Here is a 19,353-nt window from a genome sequence, read left to right as displayed (position 1 = left end):
CCCTGTCTTCTTCCGGGTGGTTTGTACTCCTCAGAGCTGAGGTGGACTGCAGTTATGCCTGACAACCTTTCTTCTCTGTGCATACTTATGCACCTAGAACAATCTGACACTTTTAACCCAGTGTCTCTGTTTGTCTGAAAGGAGGATGAAAAATACTTCCTACCTTAGTGTGATGTTTCATTGTCAATTAGTTGTTGTTAATTACATTGAAATCCTCAACTGAAAAATACCATATAAATGCACAGTACTTCTTTTTTTTTGTGTTGACTCAGAGTATTTTTGTTTTTGGAGAAAGACAACAAACAAGACAGCAAAGACAAATAGGAAAGTTACAAGTAGCCAGTGGAAAAATACTGTGAAACACAGGAAAATTACAAAGTTTTATGAAAGTTTAAGTTGGTATGACTGTTCTATGGGAGTAATTTCCAGTTTTTGCCATTAAAACTGTACAGTAAAATTTCTTGAATCAGGTACGTCTGGGACCAGACAGGTGCTGGATTACCAAATTTTCCAGAATATTCAAGATCACCATAACCCCCACACCCTAGTTCAAACCCCACTTCGTTGCTCACCACTCTCATGCCCAGCTGCAGCTCACCACCCTTGCGTATCGCCTGCTTCTTCACCACCCCGCACTCCTGCAGCTTCACCACCCTCATGTGTCCCCAGCTTCTTCCCTACCCTGTGCTCCTGCACCTTCCTAACCCCGCTTCCCTTGCAACCCTTGCATATCTCGGGGGACCACTGTATGCCGGACCATCAAATTTTGCCAGATTATCTCCGTAAACGGGACTATTTTTGTGAGGGTTTGCCTGGACCATCAGGATTTCCTGATCATCAGAGACCGGATTAAAGGAATTTTACTGTATTTCTATTTCCACTTTTGGTTACACAGAAGCAAATTAGAGGAGATGTGGAATTCATTTAATGTTCATTTTATATTGCATTAATGAGTAAATTGATAACATATGTCCTTTGTTAATTAATTTATATGATAGGTGTGATGGAGGAGGGTGGGTGGGTGCCTGAGAGTCAGGCTGGATGCATGTGTGACAGGCAGAGCCGCTCACAGCCGCTAAGGATGACCCTCCGGGGCTGTAACCTAAGCTGGCAGGTAACACCTGTGACCTGAACAAAGAGCAGGGAGGAGCTGAGCTCGGTTTTGAATTGGAGGCAGCAGTTAAAAGCTGGGGAGATGGGGGAAGGCAGCTAGCCTGTGCTTGGGGGAAGCTAGTCCCCACTTGGGGCACCCCTCAGGCTCCTCTTCCCGAGATGGGTTGGAGTGACTGTCTCTGCCGGCTATACTGATACCTCTGTACTGAGCTGTGCCTCTGTCGACTAATAAACTTCTCGTTATACCTGCTGAGTGAGAGTCACTCCTGCCTGCGGATGGGGTGCAGTGCTTGGGGACCTCTGAACCCCATTACAATAGGTTAAGGAGTATAAATATGGAAATAAGCACAATTGGGTTTCTTTCCAAAATATTGTTCCTGCACAACCAGAAGTTACAGGTTTGATGCAAAATTGCTGCGTGAAACTCTGTGGCCTGTGTTACGAAGAATGTTAGATTCTAGTATCAGAGAAGTAGCTGTGTCAGTCTGTATCTTTGAGAACAACAGTAAGTCCTGTGGCACCTTACAGACTAACAGCTATTTTGGAGCATAAGCTTTTGTGGGCAAAGACCTGCTTTATCAGATGCATCTGACAAAGCAGGTCTTTGCCCACGAAAGCTTATGCTCCAAAATATCTGTTTGTCTATAAGGTGCCACAGGACTTCTTGTTAGATTCTAGATTGCCGTAGTGGGCTTTCAGGCCTTTAATATGTGTGAAAATGTAGATCCTGAGATGGAAAGAAACCAGATTGTTCACTACACCATTTTTCTTCTTTATAACTAAAATTCAAACCCAAAAAGACACATATAGTACAGAAGTGAAGACCGAAAAGCTTGGTATTCATCTCATTAGAACTTCTGCAGACCTTAATTCTTCATTGTTCTCCAAATGTTTCAGAATGAGATATTTATTTTTACATTCAATGTTCATGTATTTTAGTACAGTTCTTTTAAAAATGCACAACAAATATTCTGTTGGACCTCAGAAAAAAGTAGACAAGTTAGAATCATAGAATACTAGGATGGGAAAGGACCTCAAGAGGTCATTGAACCCAGTCCCCTGCCCTCATGGCAGGAACAAGTACTGTCTAGACCATCCCTGATAGACATTTATCTAACCTGTTTTTAAATTCCCCACAGATGGAGATTCCACAACCTCCCTGGGCAATTTATTCCAGTGTTTGACCACCCTGACAGTTGGGAACTTTTTCCTAATGTCCAACCTAAAGCTCCCTTGCTGCAGTGTAAGCCCATTGCTTCTTGTTCTATTCTCAGAGGCCAAGAAGAACAAATTTTCTCCTTCCTCCTTATGACACCCTTTTAGATACCTGAAAACTGCTATCATGTCGTCCCCCCGAGTCTTCTCTTTTCCAAACTAAACAAGCCAAATTCTTTCAGCCTTTCTTCACAGGTCATGTTCTCTAGACCTTTGATCATTCCTGTTGCTCTTTTCTGGACCCTTTCCAATTTCTCCATGTCTTTCTTGAAATGTGGTGCCCAGAAATGGACACAACACTCCAAGTGAGGCGTAACCAGCGCAGAGTAGAGCAGAAGAATGACTTCTCCTGTCTTGCGCACAACACACATATTAATGCATCCCAGAATCATGCTTGCTTTTTTTGCAACAGCATTACACTGTTGACTCATATTTAGCTTGTGGTCCACTATAACTCCTAGATCCCTTTCTGCCATACTCTTTCTGAGACAGTCACTTCCTGTTCTGTATGTGTGAAACTGATTGTTCCTTCCTAAGTGGAGCACTTTGCATTTGTCCTTATTAGACTTCATCCTGTTTACCTCAGACCATTTCTCCAATTTGTCCAGATCGTTTTGAATCTTGACCTTATCCTCCAAAGCAGTTGCAACCCCTCCTAGCTTGGTATCATCTGCAAACTTAATAAGCATAATTTCTATGCCAATATCTAAATCCTTGATAAAGATACTGAACAGAACCAGTCCCAAAAACACCCCTGTGGAACCCCACTTGTTATACCTTTCCAGCAGGATTGAGAACCATTAATAACTACTCTCTGAGTACAAGTATCGGAGGGGTAGCCGTGTTAGTCTGCATCTGTAACAGCAACGAAGGGTCCTGTGGCACCTTATAGACTAACAGAAAAGTTTTGAGCATGAGCTTTCGTGAGCACAGACTCACTTCATCACATGCTGGTCTTGGACTGAGCTAACCTTGTTATCCCCAGCCTTGCTCTGGCTTATTTATACCTGGCCCTGCAGATTTCCAAGACCAGCATCTGATGAAGTGAGTCTGTGCTCACGAAAGCTCATGCTCAAAACTCGTCTGTTAGTCTCTGAGTACAGTTATCCATCAGTTTTCCACCCATCTTATAGTAGCCCCATCTAATTTGTATTTGCCTAGTTTATTTATAAGAATATCATGCGAGACCGTATCAAATACCTCATTAAAGTCTAGTTATACCACAGCCACCACTTCTTCCTTGTCCACAAGGCTCGTTATCCTATGAAAGAAAGCTATCAGATTTGTTTGACATGATTTGTTCTTTACAAATCCACCCTGGCTACTCCCTGTCACCTTACCACCTTCCAAGTGTTTGCAGATGATTTCCTTAATGACTTGCTCCATTGTCTTTCCCAGCACAGAAGTAAAACTGACTGGTCTGTATTTTCCTGCCTTGTTGTTATTCCCCTTTTTATAGATTGGCACTATATATGCTTTTTTCCATTCTTCTGGAATCTCTCCTGTCTCCCATGATTTTCCAAAGATGATAGATAAAGGCTCAGATACCTCCTCTGTCAGCTCCTTGAGTAATCTAGGATGCATTTCATCAGGCCCTGGTGATTTGCAGACATCTAACTTTTCTAAGTGATTTTTAACTTGTTCTGATTTTATTTTATCTTCTAAACCTACCCCTTTCCCACTAGCATTCACTATGCTAGGCATTCTTTCTTCAGACTTCTCAGTGAAGACTGAAACAAAGAAGTCATTAAGCATCTCTGCCATTTCCAAGTTTCCTGTTACTGTTTTTCCCTCCTTACTGAGCAATGGGCCTACCCTGTCCTTGGTCTTCCTCTTGCTTCTAATGTATTTATAAAAAGTCTTCTTGTTTCCCTTTATGCCTGTGGCTAGTTTGAGCTCATTTTTGTCTTTGCCTTTCTAATCTCGCCCCCTGCATTCCTGTGTTGTTTGCCTATATTCATCCTTTGTAATTTATCCTAGTTTCCATTTTTGTAGGATTCCTTTTTTATTTTCAGATTATGCAAGATCTCCCGGTTAAGCCAAGGCAGTCTTTTGCCATATTTTCTATCTTTCCTACACAGTGGAATAGCTTGCTTTTGGGCCCTTAATAATGTCCCTTTGAAAAACTGCCAACTCTCCTCAATTGTTTTTCCCCTCAGTCTTGATTAGATGATGTTATAGCTTTTATTGGATCAACAAATGTGTTCATCTTCTGTATGCAGGGGTTTTGGGCCTTTTACTTCTGCTGGACAGTGCCTGTCTGAAGACCATTTTGAACTTGGGTTCAAGGATGTTCAGTGATAATTTTATTGTGTGACACTGTGTATAATAAAGTACTTTCCAGGAGCCACTGCTCTCTTGCTTCTTACATCAACTCTGTTAGCATGAGCTGAAAAACGTAGAATAGCACACTCTAAAATGATGGGCTTAAGAGTTATATAAAGTGCATATATTCCATTTTTAAAAGCAAACCTGTAGACTCTGCTGTGTTTGCAGTTCAATCTTCATCTTTGCTACAGGCCTTCTCTTTTGTTTTTGTTATTTTAAACCCTTTAGAAAATATCTAGTCTTAAATATAGTAATAAAATAATCAGAGCTTCTCTTTAGGAATCATTAAAAAGCTATTTTAAAAGAGGTTTTGGTTTTATATATGTGATCACACTTTTATGCCACTTCTGGAGATGTCTAATACTGTGCTAATAAATACACAGACTCTATAGATAACTGCTAATCATGCTTCTTTCTGTCTTCTGCTTTTGATCCTTTGATATCGTGTGATTTTTATTTACTGTTTGTGCAGTAAGGAGATTTCTTCAAAAAATTCTTTGAGCTACAATATGTTGTTTACAACTGGTCCTGAAAATGTGATTCTGTGCTCTAGAATCTGCTTCAATATCTTCATAACTGAGTAAATTGTATTTGTTTTTATGATTTGACACATGATAGATGCATAGAAGTTTCAAGTGTGTATTGTTTGCTATTCCAGGTAAAAGCACAAAAAGAGGTTCTGCAATGGGTTGGCAAGTGCCTTAACAGTACATTTTCTACCAATGAGCACATTGGTTCATTTTAAAATAATAATTTTTCTTTCACTTATTAATGTACCAGTTTGCCAATTGATCTCTATATTCCTTTTCCATTTTTTTCTACATTCTTATTTATTTTCAGCTTTCATTTTAGATTTCTTTGTATTGGGATCACGTTCCATTGTACAAAGCACACAAAAAGATGTCTCAGTGACGTGCACTGTAAGCTTTAAAACAAATCCTGACCATGCATGGACTTTTTTTCTTTTTATTCACTGTTGCAGATGTTTATTTAACTTTCTTAAACTTTCATTAATTGGAACTTAAACTAGGGTACTAGAAAAGCTAATCATTCTGAGGACAGCCATGGCAGGACAGGAAGATTCTGACAGCAGTTAGGGAACTTCTTTTTAAAGACCTGACCAGATCAAAGAGGCATTTCTCATGCTTAACCCTTTGCAGATCTACCAGTTACTAAAGATGTCCTATCAAAACAAAAAAGCAGTCAAGTAGCACTTTAAAGACTAACAAAATAATTTATTAGGTGGTGAGCTTTCGTGGGACTCACCCACTTCTTCAGACTATAGCCATACCAGAATAGACTCAATGTTTAAGGCACAGAGAACCAAAAATAGTAATCAAGGTTGACAAATCAGAAAAAAAATTATCAAGGTGACCAAATCAGAGAGTAGAGGGGCAGAAGATGTGTGGGAGGGGGAGTCAAGAATTAGATTAAGCCAAGTATGCAAAAGAACCCCTATAATGACCCAGAAAATTCCCATCCCGGTTCAAACCACGTGTTCACGTGTCGAATTTGAATATAAAAGAGAGTTCAGCAGCCTCTCTTTCCAGACTGTTGTGAAAATTCCTCTTCAGAAAGACGCAGACTTTTAAGTCATTAACAGAATGGCCCACTCCATTAAAATGCTGGCTGACAGGTTTGTGGATCAGGAGTGTTTTTATGTCTGTTTTGTGCCCATTAACTCTTTGTCTAAGAGAGTTTGAAGTCTGTCCAATGTATAAAGCATCTGGGCATTGTTGGCCCATGATGGCATATATGATGTTAGTTGAGGAATATGAGAATGTGGCCGTGATTCTGTGAATAACCTGGTTAGGTCCAGTGATGGTATCTCCAGAATAGATATGTGGACAAAGCAGGCAGAGGTCTTTGTTGCAAGGAAAAATTCCAGGACTGGTGTTCCTGTGGTATAGACTGTGGTTGTGGGTGAGAATCTTCATAAGGTTGGGATGTCATCTGTAGGAGAGAGAGCCTGTGTAAAATACCCCCAAGAGAATTAATCTTTTCAGACCTCACAAGCCAAATTGTTATAACCTGAAATGGCTTCATGTGGAAAGAGAAACCTGTCGTTTACTTTCCATTGTATCTAGACATTTCATCTTTTGTACCTCCTGTATTTTCAGTAGGGGTAATTAATGATCAATCAGGACCTTTTAAAAGAAAACTGTATGTGATGGGTTCTTATCTGGCATGGCAGGAGAAAAGGGGATTTGCCTCTGTAGGGGTCTGCCTCTGCAGTTGCCAAAAGATACAGAAGAAATGGAAAATTTAATTGGATGATTTAAGAAGGAACAGGGAGTGGATGGATCACATGGAGGCATTACCCTTCCAGGTAACTAGGGGCTGGAGTATTTATGTCCCAGTTTCATAAATCTCTCTCTCAGTCAAAGAAATTGAGGACGCTTCATTTTGACAGATGTCTAATACAGTTATTCATTATGAATGGGGTATGATTTCTAAATTAAAAGGATTGGACAGGGATTTATAGGAAACTACCCATAAATAAAACTGGGAAATGGGGGACTGGGGGCTTCACATGTCTGGTACAGTGGGGAGCCATACCTCCTCTCTTTGAGCCCTTTTAGCCTCAGAGAGGGGGAGAGCAATAGCGTCCCAGCAATGTTACTAGACTATAGAGGGGGTGGGCTGTTGACAGCCTTGCACGGCACCAGAAAATCATTAAGGAAATAAGGATGATTGTGCTGTACAGTTCAGGTAGGTTGTTGAAGTGAATAAGGTTGCATCCCAGTTATACCACTTAAATTGCTGTCTGTCTTCCTTCAGGAACCACCAGGCAAAGTTAGATGTGTAATGTACTTAACTTAATTTTGCTTGCAGCTACTGCAGTTATGAATGAAAATTGGGTGACTGCATTGTGGGTCTTAACTGTCCACTTAAATGCAGTTACCAAGTTTCTGTGTTCCGTAATAGCAACTGCATGTACAATTTGGGTGGACAATTTCACAGACATTTTGTGGGCCTAACATTTTTTAAAAATAAGATTAGGCAATGAAAACTATGACAGACTAAGGAAGTTCGTTTCTTTCCTTCGTGAAAGTTTCCACAGCTGTTTCTTTCCTCTGGTCTCAAACACACACACTTAATATATGCATTCGTAAAGAACCTTGCTTGAGGCTTGTTTACTCCACATTTCAGGAACATTTATAAAGGGTTTTTGACTTTTTTATTGAACATGTCATTTAGCCTGAAGCTAGCCATCCTTTTCTTTTTCATAGAGATTTTTTCTGTTTGGATGTCAAAAGAGGAGCAGGTAGGATATGCAGTATTGTGGTACCTTTGTAATGATGACTGACTTTGTCTAATAGAAAGAGCCAACCTGGCCAACTAGTTCACTCAGTTGTGAAACCTACAGAAAGCAAAATTCGTAAGATTCCCGCGCCAGGAGGGACCATTGTGACCATCTAGTATGAGTTCCTCTATAACGCACGCCATAAAACTTCCTCAAAATCATTCCTAGAGAATATTTTTAGAAAATTTTCCAATCTAGATTTTAAAATTATCAGTGAAATAGAATCCACCACAACACTTGGTTAAGTTCTTCAGGTGGTTAATGACTCTCAAACTTCAAAATTTACACTTTGTTTCCTGTCAGAATTTGCCTAACCAAGTGATTGTTACAGTATCTATCTGCTCTCTTTGGTAACCTTTTTAGATGGTAACTTTTTTGCAGTAGATTTATGATAACCTTTGTGACACTGACAGACCAGGTGCTTGTCCCACGTCAATTTACTTACGCATTTGTATAGGTACAAGTAAATGTTAAATATATAAGAGTATTTGGTGTTTACACTTCATGAAAATTACTGGCATGTTAGGTGCATTGTTTCAATTTATCTGTATCCAGTTATAATGGAATAGGAAACTTTTTACATGCAGATATTCCTCTAAATAATTCATCAAAGGAGACGACTTGCAGAATGCAAATAAAGAACTTTAACAGAAAAGTCTCGTTTCAAAGCAAGTGGTTATCATATGTGATGTTTGGAGGCCAGTGATTCTAAACACATTCCTCACCCTCTGTCACTAAAGGAAAATCCCATGTAGCTACAGACAGTGTCAACTTCTTTTCTGAAGAAATGAAAAGAAGTTGTGAGAACGGATTGGATTGTTTGGACTTTTACAGGGAAGTGTAACAGGTTCACAGAGTTGGTCCTCACAGGCAATCTGGATACCCTTAAAAGCCTTTAGGGAAGCAGGAAGTTTATCTCTGCCACAATTTGGAATTACAAACTGTGACTTACTGGTGCATGTATTTTATCTGCTTTGACCTCTGTGTAGCTCATTCTTCTTCTTTCCCCCCCACCCCCAGCTAATAAACCTTTAGTTAGTTTACTGTAGAATTGGCTACCAGCATTGCCTATCATGTAAAATGTCAATTATCAGTTGATCTGGGATAAGTGAGAGGTCTCTTGCAGGGCCATCCCTAGGAAAGATGCAAGGCCCAGACCCACTCATGCCCATCCTCTTTCCACCCGTGCTCTGCCCATTCCAACCCTTTTCCCAGTCTTTCACCCCCACTCCACCTCTTGTCCCAAGCGCCATATCCTGAGAATCACAGCCTGTAGGATTAACTGGTCGGGGAGCAGGGACTGGCACTGGCAGAGGAGTTGCATCCAGCCGTGCGCCCACTAACTGTGGGAAGTGACATGACCTGTCCCCACCCATGTCACTTGTGGGAGGATGGGGTGGAATCTCTCCTCAGCCCACATTCACCAGAGACAGGAAGCAGAATGATATAGTTGGGAGCTCGCGGAGTGGGCTGGGGTCAGGTTGCTCTGCTTCCCACCACCTTTGGAGAGTGAAAGTGGGGAGGAGGGAGTGACCCCTGCTGCCAGCTCCAGGTGCTCCACTAACCCCCCAGGCCATACCACTCAGGGAGAAGGCTTGTGGCAAGGTTTGGGGTGCCAGCCTGCTCTGTTCAGCTCCGCCAGCTCCCAGCTATGTCACTCTGCTTCCTGTCACTGAGTGCAGTGGGTGATGCTGCCCCTTCTCCTAAGCTTCATCCCCTTAACCACATGCCTGGGAGCCAGGGAAGTGGAGTGGGCTGGGTCGCTTCTCTTCCCAGTGCTGTTGGTGAGTACCAGTGCCAGGACCCCCTCATTACCTGCTGGGCACCCTGAGGTCCCCAAAGTGCGGGGTCCCAAGGCGATTGCCCCAGACCAACCTGTGGATGCAACAGGCTGTGGTCTCCTGTTGCTGCCAGTCTCACAGTACGGTGTTGTGATTTTTGGAATAATCGTCATTTTATCAAAAAATCCAATTTGCCTGGCTGACAAGATAGACTGGAATCTCTGAGGAGACTATCTGTGACCTCTTGGTAAGACTGATATCATGATCCAGGAGTTCGCATTTGTTGTTATGAAATCTGGTTATAGAATGCATTGCCAGGATGTCTGCCCTATTTTCTGATAGTCTGTCCGGAAGTAGGCATTCACGCTTGTGAGCCACTCCAAAGAGCATGACAACCTTTTCGCCATTTCTGTGTTATTAGTAACACAGTGTTATAGGACTGGTTTCTTTACAATAAACTTAATATAGCTACCATTTTAGGGGAATTTATGTGCTAAGTTTTTTCCGCACCACTGCAGATATTTTATTACCTTGGAAAAAAGCATCAATACTTTGAGTGATGACTGCTTTCTTTGTATTCCCGCTGGTATTGTAAGGTTTCTTGACAGTCCTACTAATTTGAAGGTGATTGAGAGTTCTGCCAAGAAAACTTGTGATGAGTTTAGCTTCTTTGGGGAAGCATGTGACCTCTAGGCTTAAATCCAAAGCAAAAATGTGCCAAGACCCCATCTAAAATTCTGTGTGCCTACAAGTTGGAAAGCCATCTCTGATGTGATGAGATTTGGTGCTAAAAGATGTCATTTATGCTGCACTGTAGGTTTAATTGTTGCAGTCTTATTGTTTTCATTTCTTTTCAGTCAGTATTTCCAAAGATTCAGAAAATATTGTAAAGTTGAATTGAGGAATGTGTGCCAAAGAAATAAAAAAGATATGTTAAATGTGAGGGATACAGAGGGTTTTTTTTTCCAGTTTGTATAATTAAAAAAATAAGCATGGAGTGCAACTAGTTCTAGATAGATGGGACGTCAAAGATGTTGCTCAATCAGCTGACAAATTGCTAGGAGGGAACAACTCATTCCAATAACAGTGCCATTTAAGCTACAGTCGTTTTCTTTTATGTGCTCATTGGGAGTTAAACTTTAAAACTTGTATCACACAGTGAAATTTTCAAAGCAGTTGCTTCCATTTATATTTAGGGCATACTTAATTGCCACACAAGCATTTTTGTAGTGTATTAGGGATCTTTCTGCCAGCAAATGTGATGAGGAACATCCTGTGTTCTTACATTTGATCTCTCTGACTTCTATTAAGAAATCAAATGTAAAAGTGGAATATTAATTTTTGATGTTAAATGGGCAACTCAGTGGCATGGTCAGAGGGTGGTGAGCTTGGCCATAATGGTGTGATAGACTTTAGCAGTCCTGGCAAGGAAACAGTGGTTGTCTGGCATCTGAATGGAATTGCAGTCAGTGAAGGCTTCTTTTGACCTTTCTGTTTTGTTTTGTTTCTGGTTCATTTACTTGATATGTTTATAATTACTAGCAGGGTCCACCCCTTTGTGGCAGCTACAGCGAAGTATTTATCTGCACAAGTAGAATGATTTTCTGATATGAAAGCCAACATACAGCCTGTTGGTATTTCAATCAAATTTTATTTTGCTATATAGAACACTACACCAATCTTTCCTACAAGCACTCATGACATCTGAATCACTTCTGTATCCACAACATTGTGGGCAAGCACATTCTGAAACCTAACTTGTACATTGCGCCTTGGTGTCTTATGGAAAGGTTGCTGATCCGCGTACATCTTGAGGTTTCTGGGGTTGCCTGTCTGATGTGTAGCCACATATAATTGGCCATAAGTAAAAACTGGCACAGGTAAACACATATTGCACACTTCTCTAGACTCTGTCCCTGAATTTTGTTTATCGTCATTGCAAATGCTGGGCTGATAGGAAACTGGTGGCGTTGAACGACAAATGAGAAGATTCTAGAACATCATCTTCCCACGCTCAGACTGGACAGCTGGAGACAGCGAGCAGGAGGGAGGCTGGCAGCAGTAGTGCAACTCCCGCTCCAGGGGGCGTCCTCAGGCCTTTGTGGCATGTGGAGGGATGCTGCTCCCTCAGTCCCCAGCGGGAGGGGTGCTGCCAGCAGCTGCTTCCCCAGCACCCTCAGCAAGTGGCAGGCAGAGCATGCATGGGGGTGCCCCATGCTCCTTGGTGCATCACCCCACAGTGCACTTGGGAGGGCCCGAAAGCAGGGTCTGAGGTGAACTCCCTCTCGCTGGCTCACCGAGGAGTCAAGGGGGCAAAACTGGGCTGGACAGATGGCTGCTGGCCAGATGCGGAAGAGGGAAGGGGCCTTGGGCACTGCGGCCGCGGGCCGGTGGAGGGAGCCACTGGAGGGTTGCACCTGTCTGTCAGGGGAAGCATAGTGCAACTCCCAGCACATGGGTGTATGAGGAGACAGGCTGGCAGTGAGCCAAGGGGAGGGGAGGCTGCAGCTGGGGAGTAGTGGGAGGGGTTGGGGTGGGGGGAGGGAGCAGAGAAGTGTAGCAGGAATGGGGAAGGGGGAGGGGCTGCAGGACAGAGGAAGTGGGGGCAAGGGCATGGTTATAAAGGGCAGGAGAGGCAGGGAGGCTGTGAGAAGGGATCCCAGTGGTCTCAGGTTGGTGAAGCACAGGGGCTGCGGGAGGCAGGTGCGGGATGCGGGTGGTTCCTTTCCAAGAGCTACTGCCTCAGCACCGTGGTTTCCTTCTTCCTTTCCTTGGTAACCTGCTTCCCTCCTGGGGCACAGAGAGGTGGGCAGGGAGCTGCCCCCATGCAAACCCTGCCCTGGCTTTGCATCTCACCAGTGGGCACAGAGGTGGAACTCCCCTGTGTTGACCCCTCCTCAGCCTCACGTGAACCACAGCAGCCGCAGGTAATGTTCATGACTACAGTGGGATGAATGGAGGGACAGACAGACAGCTCTCCTTTTATAATAGTATAGATTCTTTGGGTTCCTAATTCTGCCCTTATGTAGAGCACTTGTAAGACAGAAATGGAAAAGAGTGAAATTGTGTGGATGGTGTGGTGGCATAGTATAGTATCGTGTTTCCTTTGTTTAAAGGATTGACTGCAATGATAGAAGTAGGGCAGAAGAATTTAGAGTATCTGTGTTCACAGCACTGTATATTCCTTCACTACTGCCATGTTGGGACAGCTAAGTGAACATAGGCTCAAAAATGTGAACAACTCTCTCCATCTTTCTAACTGTCCAACTTTCTGAGGCCTGGGTTAGCGGTTTTTACAGAAGATCACAGTAATCCCTGATTAATTTAACAGACATCAATATGTATATTGCCTAAAGGTAAACAAAGTCTACACTTACAGTAGCATTTGAAAAGTTTGTGTGTGTGTGTGTGTGTGTGTGTGTGTATTAGACATGTCATATAACAGAGTTGAAATGTTACATCTGTTCATCTAAATTGTATAGTAATAATACCATGCTGCAATCTTAAAATTTAAAGATACAGCGTAATTTTTAATTTTATATGTAGATTTTAATTTTCACATTAGCAGAAATCAGCTTCCTCTTTGGTATTGTGTGTGTGCAAATTGTATCTTTGGAAACATCAGTATTGAGGTTACATACAAGGTACACTTACTCACAGTAGTTCCTATGTATTTCATTTTCTAAACCTCTGTAATTCTTTACTTTCTAGATTGAACAGTGTTTGGTTGCAACCATATTTTTTTTGGTTAATTATTGAAAGGAGTAGAATGAGTCATTGTAAAACATGTCTGTTAAAAATGAATTAGCTATATTCAGAATTGTTTTTTGGTCCTTAGCAGGCTGTTTTGGATTTAAACACCCTCCCTCCTGATCCATACACACACTACTTTAAAGAACTGAACTTTGAGCGAATGTGAGAGACATTGCCTTAAAAAAAACCCCACCAACATGGAGATATATATATATAGCAGCTCTTTCTTTCTGATTTACAGTCTTTTCTGGAGTGGATAGTTGATCAATATTGGCATATTTTCAAAGGTTTTCAACACATACTCCAATGAAGACTATGACCGGAGAAATGATGAAGTTGATCCGGTGGCTGCATCAGCTGAATATGAACTGGAAAAGCGTGTGGAAAAACTAGATCTTTTCCCAGTGGAACTAGAAAAAGGTACGCATCCTGTGCACTATTGGCAATTTCTCTGAACCCACGTAGAACACTGTAAAGAGATTGCTGCTCTTCCCTAGAAGGCGTAACTTTAATTCTCAAGGAACTACAGACCTCTTGGCCCTTAAGACAGAAGATTCAGTAATGTTATTTGAGGAATAAGTTCAAGGACACACAGATCTGTGTATCTGTAAAAGTATTGTTTACTTTAATTCAGCTTGCACATTAATTGGTGTGATTTTTCACATTAATTTTTAATTCTTCTTTGAACTTTGACCATCATATGCAACTGTAGTAATTTTTTTCCAAATTGCAAATGCAGTACTGTCCATCGTATTATCTGTCTATTATCTATCTTATTAAAACTGTAGAAAATTAAGGATCTCCCCAAAGGAAAAATGAAAAGGAGGTTTAATCATGAAAATATCAAAAGAAAACAAAAGACGGAGTACAAATGTACTTCTTTAAATGCCAGATTACTTTCAAATCAAACATATATTGCAGCTTTTGCTTGTCTTCTCCACAGATGAAGATGGACTTGGCATCAGTATTATTGGAATGGGTGTTGGAGCAGATGCAGGCCTTGAAAAACTGGGAATATTTGTCAAAACAGTAACAGAAGGTGGGGCAGCTGAAAGAGATGGCAGGTAAATTAGATTCAGTGTTTGGACTCTTCCTCAACAATAGTTATTATGGATTTTGATTGTTGTAGAACATTATAGCTGGTTGTTTAATATGGCAAAAAGTTGTGTGTACTTTTATGCAAATTGAACTTCTCTCACCTGACACCCATGGGGCCTGACCAGTGCTGGATGAGAGAATTTGCCACACCGCAGGAGGTCAATATTGTCTAGCACATTACCAGCACTTCTGTTCATGACTATCGTGGGCAGAATGAAAGGCCTTCCAATCTCCTCAGAATATTTCATCTTGTATAACTTCTTGTATCCCTGCTTGTTGTGACCTGACAGACATTTAATCACCAGAGGACCTGTGCTCGCTCCTTGGGATTGCAGTCATTCTCAGTGGCAGGCCTGTTGCAAACCCCTGTCCTCCACATTGGTAAAGCAGTAACCCCCTTTCTCTTTCAATTACTCCAGTACTCTAGAAATTATGTCATATTTGGTCAAGCTGCATGACAGTCTCTGGTGGCATGAACTCCAGTTGCCCCAGTTTAACTGTTTGTATGAGATGCTGATTCTTCTCTATGCTGGCAATTTTGTGTCATCCTCAAATTCATGAGCACACTCTCACTTTTTGTTCCAATATCTTAATTAAAAATGTTTAATAAGACTGGTCCAAAGACCAGTCCCTGATGAACTCCTCTAATAAATTCTCTCCAACCTGATTGTTCACCTTTTATCATGGCCCATTGTGGTCTCCCTTTCAACCAGTTCGTTATCTATCAGTTTTCACATTAATACAGTTTTCTTGAGTTTAATAATGTCTCATAAACTGTATGAAAGGTCTTAGTGAAATCTAGTTAGATTAGATGTACTGTGTTTTCTTTGTCTAAAGTAACGGTTGTCTCCTCAGTGAAAGAGATCAGGTTGATGTGACATGATTTCCTTTTTGTAAAACCATGTTGTATTTTATTACAGTTACCCCTTACCTCTATGTCCTTAACTACTTGCCCCAAAAAAATTTGTTCAAAGTTCATGCATTCAGTTTAGACTAAATTAACAGTCCTGTAGTTTCCCTGATCCCTTTTCTCTCCTGATTTTAAAAGTAGGTGCTAATTCTGTAGTCATAAGTCATGAACCCTGAGTTTACAGTTTCATTAAAAATTGTAGCTATTGGCTTTCTATTTCATGTGTCAATTCCTTTGTAATATTGTGAACTTAATCGGTCAGGGGGCTGTCTTTATAATTGTTTGCATGTTGCATAGCTCATCAGGATCTGATCCTGATTTGGATATCTGAACGCTGAGTAATAAAGTATTGTCAGACGCTTACTTGCTCAGCCATTCCTACTTTAATATGAAAGGTGAATCTACCTCAAAAAACCCTCATTCACCGTTAAACAAGGCCACTACAGCGACCTCTTGTCCCATTCTGGATCTGGCTGAGGCTTCAGATGCTCAATATTGATCCTGAGCCTGTAGCTTTGGGCTCATCAGAAAAAAAAGGACAAGCAAGCATGCTTTGAAACCTTTGGTACAACAGAAACAGGACACTGTCTCAAAGAAGCATTTAATTTTTAATAGAATAATATTCACAACTTCTTCAGAACTGTCTGCATCACAGTTGACCACTACGATGGCCTCAGTACTGTGAAGATACCACACTTTACATATGGTCGTGGTGCCTCCTGAGGGCTCTTTGTTGTTATCACCTTTTTCTCCCCCAAAGGGTCTTCCCAGGACAACATGCACGCTTGGCACTAAAAGTAAAACACGGCCCTCTTCAGTTCCACCCTGTATTGCAGCTGTCCCTCTGCTGTGACCTCAGGCACAAGAATCTCCTCAAACAAGTATTTCTTCATTTTCCTCAAATGAGGCAAGTATTCCTCTGCCAGTGACTATGGCTGATGACGCCAGACACTTCGAAGAGTTAATAAAGCACATCATGGACTCCCTACAGACCCCCCTGGAAGAGGTTAAGTCACATCATAAGCACCTACATATCCAACAGTGGACTCCTCTAACTTAGTTTCCCTTCCTGTTAATGAGGTCCCGCTGCATCCTGCCAAATCCATGACAGACATCACCCCTGCAAGAATACCAACAATGTGTAAATGGGCTGTTAAGAAATATTACCTCCAGCTCAGGACTCTGAATTTTTGTTTGCCTATCCAGCACTAAACGTCTTAGGCCTGGAAGCAATGAACTGGCATTGTAGTGATCAGCATGTAAAGGGCATGCTATATAATAATGATCAAAACACCTTGACCTTTTTAGCAGAAAAAAATTCTCACCTGTGACTCTGCCATTAAGGATCATGAACTATCAAGTGCTAATGGTTAAATGCAGTCACTACGGGTCTGGCTGTATGCAGCCAATGTTGCCACTGGGTCCACCTTTCTGGCGTTGTCAACTGGAAGGTTTTCTGACACACATGGAGGTCCAAAACACAGATAAGGGGAGGAACACAATCCGAACCAAAAATTAAATGTGCCTGCTCCATTTTGAAGAAAAACTACTTTATTTTCAACTTTTTGCTTCTTTCCCATTTAATGATAGAAGAAAACACCAATCATGTAGCACTTTATAGGTGAACAGAATGATTTATTAGGTGATGAGCTTTCATGGGACAGACCCAGAAGAAGTCAGTCTGTCCCACGAAAGCTCATCACCTAATAAATCATTTTGTTATTCTTCGAAGTCCTACATGACTGCAGTTTTGTTTTGTTATAATACAGATGAACACACCTACCTCTCTATTACTATTTAATAATAGAGTAGTAGATATTTTAAAATTTAGTGAAATTATAATCTTTACTCCAAACTTATATTTTAATTTCTTGCACCTTATTGGATACAAAATATCTGTAATATTCCAAGATGAACAGGCTTCAGAAGGCTATGCAAGGCGGTGCTATTGTACACTGACCAAACCAGGCTAAAGGTTGGTCTGCTGCTGAAGACCCAAACTAACATAAAAATTTCCATATTTACTGAAATTTTCAGGAGAGTTTGGAAATGCTGATGATTAGCATCGTCTGTTTCCCAATCTGGACATGCAAGTCCCACCACAATTCTTGGGGAAGAGACACCAATTTCAGGCAAAGGCTTTGACCTACCAGGCTTTAAACATGTTACTAACACAAGAGGAGACACTTATGTCCCATGTGGTGGTGGATTTTCTACCACTCTAAATAATAAGTGTGTGTTTTAATGTGCAAGTTGTTGGGACTGATGTTGGAATTACTGAGTGAAATTCTATGTCGTACGTTGTGCAGAAGGTCAGACTAGCTAATCACAATAGTCCTATTTGTGGGGCCTCATATTTCTGCACTTTTCTCACTCTACTTTCTAATTGACTTGCATTTTTAAATGGTACATACAAAGTTACTATTCAGAGCACCAGTCTGTTCCCTCATTTTTCTGGATGACTTCCAGGAAGAACCTGTCAGCCAAGGAGGTCATACTAATTTTTTTTGTTTTGGTCCCTTTAATATTTATCTCCAGCTAGTGCTCAGGCAACTGAGAAAGAATGCTGTCATGTTCTTTCCAAAATTCTTTATTCATTTAAATGTAGGTGAAAATGAGGCCTCCCAAAAACAACTTTGTGAAGAGCTTTGCAAGTCAGGCTGAAAAACCCAAGGTATAGTTGGGAAACCATTGAAGAAAGACTTGTGAGAAACAGACGGGAGTGGAGGAGCCTCTCAGCTGCCATAAGTTCCAGAGGCTTCACTGGGAATGTGATGATGATGGCTCTCAGCCTTCTGAATAAAGAGCAGCTTATCCCTGAACATGAAACATCTGTGGTGCAACATCTGTGGAGAGTTATTTCAGCTTCATCCTTATGTGGTCATCATTAAAGATAACAAAAAGCCCATCTTACAGTAATACATCCGAATATATATTTTAGGGATGTCTCAAATATCCTAGAATAATTTAATAAATAAAAATTAAGAAATATAATGGCATTTCTAATATTCGTAATTTTCAGACCAACTATCATGGTTTGGTAGCGGCAGTAAATTTCCCATGTCTTTCTGCAAAAGTCTTCAGATTACTGTGTGCATTACTCGCTCTTAAGGAACATGGGAAACCTGTAGGGAAGGAATTCTGAGTGACTGAGCACCATTGTGTTGTTTCATGCGTCTCCAAATATAGAAGGTGGTATTGGGTAGTTGCCATGGAAAGGATATTCTGTGGTAAATGTCATTTGCCAGTTTAACGAGGTAGACTGCTGTAAATTCAATCCAAATTAAGGGAAGCATGATAAACAAATAGGCGTAATAAAAAATAAAGGAATCAGAGGGCAAACTAAACAAGAAATATGGATAGTCCTATGATATAAGATAGGATAGCTAGCTCTTTTGTATGGATTGTCTCCCAGTTTAAGAATTGAACAGGTGTAAAGGATATTTTTCTGATAACAAATTTGCCTATGAACAGCTGCTGAGAAATGAATAATGGTTCATGACTTGAAATATACTAAATAATAGATCTGCAAAATTTTAATTCATATTTTTAACACTTCATTCTGCAACCCTTTCTGATAGTGAGTAGCAGTTATGCAAGTTATTCCAGAAATTTAAATTAATCCATGCGGATGACAAACTGATGTTCCCTGTAAGTGAAGCTTGAAGAACTGAGCCTTAGAAAACAGACAACCCACCAATTTCATTAATAGTGAACTGTAATCCCTTCTCCCTTTTAATACTCAATTTGTTGCTATAAATTTATAAAGTGGAGCTGGTGAGAAATAATGTGGTGTTGTTTAGATTCCTGGCAAACCATCCAACATGTCTCTAAAATTAGTCAAGAAC

At 41.0% G+C, this 19,353-nt stretch overlaps 1 protein-coding gene across 4 annotated transcripts in view; it reads left to right on the top strand.

Moving 5' to 3' along the window:
• The window catches only part of PPP1R9A (protein phosphatase 1 regulatory subunit 9A), a 245,320-nt gene that overhangs the window by 127,015 nt on the left and 98,952 nt on the right, over nt 1–19,353 (top strand). For all 4 annotated transcript variants that reach the window (XM_074984713.1, XM_074984711.1, XM_074984714.1 and 1 more), the window contains exons 3-4: nt 13,785–13,917; nt 14,441–14,561. In XM_074984713.1, coding sequence (XP_074840814.1) covers nt 13,785–13,917; nt 14,441–14,561 — 254 coding nt within the window. The remainder of the gene's footprint in view (nt 1–13,784; nt 13,918–14,440; nt 14,562–19,353) is intronic.

Source organism: Carettochelys insculpta, chromosome 2, assembly GCF_033958435.1.
Source record: "Carettochelys insculpta isolate YL-2023 chromosome 2, ASM3395843v1, whole genome shotgun sequence".
NCBI classification, from domain to species: Eukaryota; Metazoa; Chordata; order Testudines; family Carettochelyidae; genus Carettochelys; species Carettochelys insculpta.
Note: the sequence above shows the minus strand (reverse complement) of the source record. Positions and strands in the feature narration are given on the sequence as shown.